A 9773-nucleotide genomic window follows, 5' to 3' on the forward strand; every position below is an offset into this window, starting at 1 on the left:
TAACAAAATAAGTATATTTTCTACAAAATTGACGCGTTACAGATTTATAATTTACTTTCCAGCAGCAAAGTCTTGTAAACTCTGCAAAAATGATATATATTGTTTGTGTTCAAGCGTAGTACTTAAATCAAGAAGGCTGTTAACAAAAACACCATCGACTCCTCGTTCAAGTAATGTCGTCATTAACATGCTATATAATTCCTGAAAAGTAAAAGTTATGAATCAAATTTTTTTGATTTATAAATATTCGTTTTAAGTCTTAAATAATCAACAATATCTCATATATATATGTATATGAGATTGTGTGTGTGTGTCTATATATATATATATATATATATATATATATATATATATATATATATATATATATATATATATATATATATATATATATATATATATATATATATATATATATATATATATATATATATATATACATACAGCGGTGGCCAAAAGTTAAAGACCACTCATTTTTTAGTTGGTTTCTTAATCTTTAAATTAAAATTAAGAAGATTCTAATTGACATATTAAATTTTTTTTTTAATATCTTGTTAATTGAAACATACGGATTAAAGTGGTATAATTTTTTTAATCTAATTCTAATTAAATAGCGTTTAACTTATTAAAAAACTGATGAGTACTTATAAATCTTCTTTAAATAAATTGGACAAAATTTAACGACCACTTTCAAATCTTTAATTTGCACTTATTAAAAATAATAATCCATTATTTTTTTTAACTGTCTTAATTGCTTATTACGTTGGCTATAAAATAAAATGTCGAAACCTGAGTTTCGATATCAAATAAACATTTATTTTTTGAATTGCAATAAGGATATAAAAAATATTGCAAAAATGCGTGCAAAGATCGAAGAAAAAGACAGATACGCGGCTCTTGTATTAAAAGAAGGCTATAGCATCAGACAAGTAGCAGAAAAGCTCGGAAGGTCTCACTCTTGCATTATTAACACAATTCAACGATACAAAGAGACCCGGTCAATTAATGATCGTCATAGGACTGGATGCAATAAAATTTCAAATGACCGTGATGTTCGCTCGTTAGTGAGATTAATGAAAGAAAACAGACAAGCATCATCTACAGACTTGTCTACGAAATGGACACTGTCAAATGGTCTGAAAGCAAGCCCTAGAACTGTGCGAAGGGTCCTCCACAATTTAAATTATTTATGGCGTGCTGCTGCAAAAAAACCACGCTTAAATAAAAAACAAAAATTTGCCAAGAAAGAGTGGTGCAAACTACATAAAAATTGGTCAACAGATCAGTGGAGCCGTGTGGTCTTTAGTGAAGAAATGAACGTTGAGGTAGACAACAGAAAAGGTCGCGTAATGTTGTATAGACTTCCGAGCGAACGGTTCGATGAATCATGCACTTTGAAACGAACAAAACAAGGCAGTGGTTCAATAGGCATTTGGGCCTGTATAAGTGCCTGTGGAGTTAGCGTTTTTCATTTATTCGATGGTAGACTCAACAAAGAAAGGGACATCGAAATTTTGGAAAACTCGCTTATTCCTAGCATTGATTTATGGCAGTTGCAAGATGAATTTATTTTCCAGCAAGATAATGCGCCGTGTCATAAAGCGCATGTTGTTAGCGATTGGTTCAATTCTAATAAAATTCAAGTGCTCATTATACTTTATATTCATTATAATTTTATACTTACATTTACTATTTATTAAATACTGACATATATTTATATATTTTTAAACTCTAATTTACTTCCAATAAGGTTGCAAGCAACCGTTATTAAGTTATGAGTTACTTTAAAATAAAGAATAGGGTTAAAAAGCTAGGAAATGGTTAACTGAAGACTTCAAAAGTTGTAGGTTGTATATAAAAGGAAAACATGAAGATGGGTAAGAGTTATAAGGACAGATAAGAAAAAAACGTTGCATCAAAAGTTTGTTAGAGAAGATTAAAGTGATTTAGGTATCGGCATGTAGAGAGGTAGCAGTGTCACAATTAAATGGTAAAGGTAGAAGTAAAAAAACTTGAAGAGAGTGTCTTAAATATTGGATGAATGAGCTTTACTTAAGGAAAGAAAATGCAGAGATGCAGCATAAATAAAGAGATGCAGCATAAATAAAGAAGGCTAAAGCCTGATGATGGTGATGGTAATGATGATCATGTTGATCATAATGTTTATATGTATATATATACAAAATATAACATAAATTTTGAATAAAAAAATATGCTTTAGGATGAATAAATGTCCATGCAGCCCCGGTCACAAACCTACTAACGGAAAACGTTTTAGGAATCCGAAAAAACTACAAGTTGAAAAAAATATCCGGAATTCCGGATATATCCCGAAAAGATAATCCTCGAAAAATTACCAGTTTTAATTTTTACAAAAATTTAACTGTGTTTATTAAAGAAATGCCACAATTAGTGACTTTTTAAATTACTTTATATTTGGCAAAAATTTGTTATTTATAAGGTTCCGACCTTTTGTTGTTTACTTTTATTTTATTCAAGACTAAATCGTGTCACAGTATGCATTTTTTGTTGACTGTTACATCAAATTTTTAACTATAATGCATAAAACTACCACACTCTTAAAACCACTCAAAAAGATTTCAAAAATAACCAGCTCATGAATATCATTTCTGAGGTAATTTCAGCAGTTGCTATAAATTTTTGCTATAGATTTCTTTACAATATACATTTTTTATTGATGCATGCTCCACTAATTAATTAATAAACTAACTTCCTGGGTTTAGTTAAAACACAAAGTGCAAACAGTAAAAAAAAAATTAAATGCTCCGAGATTAAAACAATCAAAAAGATTGAGATGTGACACACATCACTATCTTTTATAGTTAAAGGTTAACTTTTCTCAGTGAAAGGCCAATTCTTCTCAGTGACACTGCTTGGCACCAAAGAAATATAATCCACATCGTACCACATTGTAAGGAAATAAAAATAATGAAATCAATCTCTAAAGAAAATGTGCACAAACGGATAAGAAAAGTCCAATTGCAAATGAAATTAGTTTTCACACGAAAATGTTTGCTTAAATTGGAAAGTAAACTTTTAGGGGTCATCCATAAACTACACCACACAACTTTTGACCATTTTTGACCCCTCCTAAGTGGTGTTAAGGAAAGGTAATATGTTATCCTAACAGAACTTGCTAAAATTTCCTTATTATTTGCGGATGGGTGAAAGTGTACATTGTGAATGGCTTTTTTTGAAAGTATGAATAATTTATGAGACATTTTATGATTACTTTTTTTTGACTTTTTATGATTACTTTTTTTTTTGTTAATTCACCTCCTCAAGACTGAGAAGGACACTACAGGCGAGAAGGCTACTTATTTGTTCTATAACCCTCTCTCAATTCTATAACTCCGAAACACGAACCTTGACAAACTTATTATTTAAAAAGGAATCATAAAGTTGATATGGGCGTGTTAAAGACTTTGTTATATAAAAAGAAATCATAAAGCTAGTATGTGTGTATAGGTTTTGTTATAGCTTTATTTTAATAACGATATTAAAATAAAAGATTTTTTCAATTTTTCTGTTTTACTGACAATAAAAACTTATTATACAACCTTTTAAACAATTCCTAAAAAAGAAAAATTATATAAAAAAGCACACACATTTATACAATACTCAGTGTTTATCATTTTTAAGTAAACATATTTAGAAAACTTAAAACTTTTTAAAATTTATCAATGACTGAAAATTTTGTTTTTTAATGTGGAGTGTGGCAACATAATGGAAAGTTACATAATAAAAATCATGAGCTGATGACATTGGCATAAAATTAATAGACAGACATTCTAATTTATAGCTAAACACTAGTACTTAAATAATTACCCCATCCATTGTTTCTGTTTCTGCTTCATACACATTTTTTTCACTGTCTGTGTATACTTTGACATTTTCAAAGCGAAACAATTCAAATTGCTCATCTTCTTCACTTTCCACATCTAATTCTTCATTATGGTTTGTATTATAAACACAATTAAAATGTAATATTTTACCAGATGGTTTGGTAATTTTTACAGAAAATGATGGGTATGATGTTATCTAAATAAAAACAATTCATTATTAAAAATACTATTAGTCAATGTTGTATATTTCTTCAATGCTATAAATTTTAACAACTATGAAATGAAAATATTTTATATGTATAATAAGTTATACTAATGAAAATATTTTAAAATAATTTCTATCAACTCAATTGGATTTCAATTGGAATTCTTTTTATCCTTGCTTTGTAGAATTAAAGTTTCAATAAATGGCATAGAATTCTTCGAAACAAAATATGGGGATGGATTTTTTTGATGCTTGAGACTTGTAACATGTGTCAAGTGGAAACTGTGGCATATGGCAAGTGGAAACTGTACATTTACACTTGTTTCAACTGAGGATTTTATAAAAAAAAATTACTATAGTTAGAGATTGGAAATGAAATGACATCAACGTTTATCACCACCCCTAGACCCCAGACTTGATGGGTGTGAGGAGAATATTTTTAAATTTTTTGTTGTTGTTGTATACTTAAATTAAATCAAAATTTATCGATAAAGTTCAAATTTAATGTGTAAATATAGTTAATGATTGTTTTAATGCTTACCTACTATACGCTTGGATATTAACAGCAAGAATGGATAATTGCGTGGAAATGGAAAAATACTTCTTAACCTGAAACTTTAGCGAATAAGATTACTGAATACACTATCCCCATTGGCATAAAACACGATTACGAAAAAGAAATTGAAGGGTGGATAGAGAAAAAATGGTTACAAAGCACGATTCAAAGAAACACAGTCCATAAAGAGTTTGGTTCCTCTCATGGCAGTGCTGCAGCAAAATAAAGGAAAAGTACAACCAGTGTTAGACTTCAGGGAGTTGAACACGTTTATTAAAGCATTGATTGTCAACACAGATGTGTGTGTTGACAAACATCGAGACTGGAGACGGTTTGGAGAAAATGTTTCAATATTTGACTTATCTTCAGCTTACATGCACCTAAAAATTGATGAGAAACTCTGGGCTTATTAAACTGTTGTGTTCTGTGGACAAAGATTTTGTTTAACACATTTGGGATTCTGACTGAACGTTGCGCCAGTCATAATAAAAGTTGTGTTGGACAAAGTGCTATCGCAAGACAAAACGGTCTGTATAGGTTACATTATAAGCTGGTGGTCCGCGTATTTAAAGGGACAAGAGTTCTTGGTTTACAGGTCAGAATGGAAAATAAAAAGTTGTGTTGGAGAAGAGATAATGATTTTGGTGAAATTCCAAATTCACTAACAAGACGTAACATTTTCTTTGTGCAGAAAAATGACAGGGAATCTTTTAGTTTGTGGTTGGTTGTGTAAAGCCTTGTCGTATGTTAAAAAAACAGCAAACACCCTGACAAAAACGTGGGATGAAAAAAAAAAAGAAGTAATTATCTGAAAAAAAAATGCTCAATGATATGGTTAAAAAGACACAAAATGACAATCCTGCAAACGAAATTTGGAGTGTTTATAGTAACGAAGCAACAATTTGGGTAGATGCTAGTCCAATAGCACTAGGTGTGATTATCAACATTAATGGCAATATAATCGAAGACGCTTGTTGGTTAAGAAAAGATGACACAACACATATAAACATGTCCAAACTTGATGCAGTAATTAAAGGACTAAATATGGGCTTTCAATGGAAAATGGAAATTTTGCATACCTGCACTGATTCGAAAGTGGTATTCCATTGGGTTACCAACGCACTCACTAGAAAATCTAGATTAAGGATAAAAGGTTCAAATAAAATGCTAATAAGAAAACTCCAGAATATTGCAAATAAAGTGGAAGAATACCAACTCAAAGTAGATATTAAACTTGTCACTTCGGAGTTAAACTTTGCCGATGCTTTTACTAGAGTGTCTAATAGTTGGTTAAAAATGGTTGTTAAACCCTCTGAAATGGCAGCAAGTGGTATTATTACAACTTCGTTATCTTCCTAAAAAATTGAACATGTTTATCAATCTACATGACATTATGACATGAAGAAAACATTGTACTTTGCTCGTAAAATTGACCCATCAGTAAGCATAGGAGTAAAACAAGTGGTTGAGAAATACATAGCCTGTCAATTAATTGATCGAAGTCCAATAAAATGTCTGAAAGGGGAAATAGAAGTAAAACAAACGAGGCAACAACTTGGCATGGATATGACTTATTATGAGGGGCAGCACTAATCGACTGTGGAACTACATGGTATGTAATATGGCCATACCTTAAAGATCAAACCACTGCATGTGTTATTCAAGAATTTTTAAAACACAATATTTCTCAAATGAGAAGGTGCAGATGAAATACTGACAAACAATGATACTGCATTTCAAAGCACATTGTTTTTGAAGTTTCTAAATAAATGGAGCATTAAACTTTGATTCAGGTGTGCTCATGTACCTTCTGGAAGTGGAATTTCAGAACGATGTCATCAAACTGTTAAAAGAAAGGCAAAGAGAGTTCCGTGCAGCATACTGGAGGGAGTTTATTGGTATAACAGTCTAAAAGATAGTTGTAAGTCTTCTACTGCACCAGCAATTAATTTATATAAATACGAAATTAGAGTAAGAGAAATTGACAACAATAAGAAAGCACATAATCATTATAAGATGATAACCAATAAATTTACACTCAGATAATCTCGAAGCAAACGGTAAAAGTGGACAAAATGTGTCAACATGTACAAGAATTAAGGCAAGAAAGAGTTGACAACAATTAGAATAAAGATTTTGGACAAGAGGTGACAATAATTTGAATGAGGATCCGGAAGACAATGAAGAATTATGCGTTGTGCTGTCAAGAGATAAAGCAAACAAAACACCAATGTTACAAAGAAGCACACAGGAAAAGAGGGCCCCTGAGCGTTTTAGTCCTCAAGACGAAGTGGTCCAAGACCAAGAGGAAGTGTGTAGTGTGAATATAGCTAATGCTTGCTTTAAAGCTAATGACCAATTAACATTATTTGTAAATAATTGTTTATGTATATAGACATATTTGTATATAATAAAAGATAATTGTAAATATCAAGAGAATTAGTTTGTATATAAATTATGTTGAATTGCATTAAGATAGATGAGACGTTATACGGTTAACTTATAAAGTTCTTTTTAACGTAAAACAACATTACATCAAAACAAGTTCTGACATTTTAAAGTGGTAAATCTACTAACTCCTTAACCAGAGAAAAAATGTAAATATACTCTCTCTCTCTCTCTCTCTCTCTCTCTCTCTCTATATATATATATATATATATATTAAGGATTGAATTATATATTAAAGTTGAAATGAAAAATCCAGAAAAAGATCTGGTCTTCAAAATTTTAGTTTATGCAAAATTGTGTTTTTGGTTTTTAAGGGGTGAAATTTTTTAGCAAAAAAGTTATAAAAAATAAAAATAATAAACTTTAATAAAAAAAATAAATAAAAGTAATAACACTCAAGTAACTAACTGCATTATGAAAGTAATAACACTATATTGGTGTTATTACTGTAATAACGCACTTTTAACTTTTACAATTTATTCTTTGCTCAAACAAAATAAATAATCCCAAATTTTAATTGAGCATCTAGAAAAATAGAGCGGATATTCAAATAATATTTAAAACTTATTAAGGGACTTAAATAACTTTATAAAACATATTGTATAAAAAGTTTAGCATTGTGAAAAACGTTACTAATAGTCTGTAAAAATTTTATAAAATATATTTTTATAAAGTTGTTTAAGTGTATTTGTAAAAGTTCCTGAAGTTTTTAATATTTGAATATCCACTTTATTTTTTATCATTTTATATATTATTTTATAACTTTTGAATATCCACTTTATTTTTTCTAGATGATTTTTTACTTTGATTAAAGCTTGGAATTACTAATATTGTTTGAACAAAGAATGAACTTTAAAAGTTATAAGCGCTTTATAAAAGTAATAACACTATTATAGTTTTATTACTTTTATAATGCAGTTAGTGACTAGAGTGTTATTACTTTTGTAGTCATAAGTTTATTGTTTTGTTTTTTTATAACTTTTTTGCTAACAAACTTATAATAACTTGCATAAACTATAATTTTGAAGACCAGATATTTTTCCAGATTTTGAAAAAGGCGATTGCTTAATTCCACCCTTGTGTGTGTGTGTGTGTGTATATATATATCATAAAATATGAACATGCGTTTCATGTTTTAGTTTTTATTTATGTTTTGATGAAGAATTTTATGGACAATACAAGTCAGGGTTAGGGTTTTGGACAATACAGGTCATACAATTTTACTACATGCATCTACTATGCAGCTAAATGTATTTTTAACTTTAACCTACTAACTATATACATTAAAATACTTATTTGCTTGTAAATAATGCACATATTTTCTGTATTCTCACTTCATGATCTTCAGAATTTTCTTCACTTTCATCTCCATCTTCTTTTAAAATACCTTCATCAATATTTACATTTTCATTGATATCAAACTCAACCTCAATTCTAGAAAAAATATAATAAAATATATTAGAATATCATTGATTGGAAAAAGAAATTTCAGGTCTAAATATGTAAAATTATTATAACAAATACTTAATGAACAAATAACTTTTTTAAAACCAAAAATTAAACTGTAATTAATGTCATTTAAAGTTTAAATTTAAAGTTTTATGATATCTAAATAAAGCATTTGATAACTTTGTATTGATATTATATGTATAGATTGGGTGTTAAGTATTTTATGCTCACCTTGACGCACTAAGAAATTCAATATTTTATAAATTATACTCGAGCTGATGTATATAAAGTTGTTTTGATAAACATTCAATTAAGCACTAGTATTTAAAAAAAAATTAAATTTAATCAAATTGTTCTTTGTAATGTCATGTAGTTTATATTGCAGCACACGATACTTTAAAAGTTACTTTAAAACATTAGAGACAATCACACTTTTAAATAAAAATTCAGATGATGAAAATTCTCTAGATGAAGCTATATAGAATAAGGAACAAGAGGAGCATTTATGACAGGATACAAATGAGAAAGTGCAGCAGTTTGGGAAAAAAAATCTAACCTTAGTTCTCCAAGAAGGGTGTAAACATACTACGGTAATATGCTGCATTGTTCACACTTTACAGCTAGCTAATAATGATGCTTTAAAAGAAACATACACTACCCAACTTTTGGCAAAAGCCTGGTATGTTGTGAAAAAACCGAGAAATTCATAATACATTTTTAGCCGCAGCTTATGTTGATGCTAGTTGTAGAATATTGTTAGAAGAGAACCAGATACATGAGCAAAACAAGCCTTAAAACCAATAGCAGAAAATAACTTGATGCCAAAAAAATAACAGTAAGTCAAGAAATAAGAAAAACAGCTGAATTATTTACAGCACTTCGTTCAGTTTAAGTTAAATCTATTTTTGATGAAGAATAAGACAAGTTTGAAAACGAGTTGAATGCAAAAAAAAAAAAAAAAAAAAAAAAAAAAGTGGAACCAATATTAATTTTTTAAATAAAAACACTTTTAATACAAATTTCATGGACGACCGGAAGAAAAGAAACGTTTAAAAAAGAAATCAACTTTTGAGGGAATTGAGGAATACCCAAAAAGAATACAGAAGTGTGCAGAATAGTCATTTCTATGGTTTTCTCAAAACCAAGTGAAGAGAGGCTATTTCCTGCACTTGAGTTTATATCAAGCAACCTTGATATAACCAACAAAACCTGAATTTTTATAAAATATTTTATTATTTTGATTTGTTTA

At 29.1% G+C, this 9773-nt stretch overlaps 1 protein-coding gene across 1 annotated transcript in view; it reads right to left on the reverse strand.

Moving 5' to 3' along the window:
* LOC100210541 (complement component 1 Q subcomponent-binding protein, mitochondrial) overlaps window positions 1-9773 on the reverse strand; it is a 12507-nt gene continuing 2734 nt past the window's right edge. The window contains exons 4-6 of the mRNA XM_065807507.1: window positions 8410-8509; window positions 3850-4062; window positions 1-201 (exon numbers count right to left, since the gene is read on the reverse strand). Coding sequence (XP_065663579.1) covers window positions 52-201; window positions 3850-4062; window positions 8410-8509 — 463 coding nt within the window. The 3' untranslated portion in view covers window positions 1-51. The remainder of the gene's footprint in view (window positions 202-3849; window positions 4063-8409; window positions 8510-9773) is intronic.

The sequence above is a fragment of the Hydra vulgaris genome, chromosome 10 (genome assembly GCF_038396675.1).
Source record: "Hydra vulgaris chromosome 10, alternate assembly HydraT2T_AEP".
NCBI classification, from domain to species: domain Eukaryota; kingdom Metazoa; phylum Cnidaria; class Hydrozoa; order Anthoathecata; family Hydridae; genus Hydra; species Hydra vulgaris.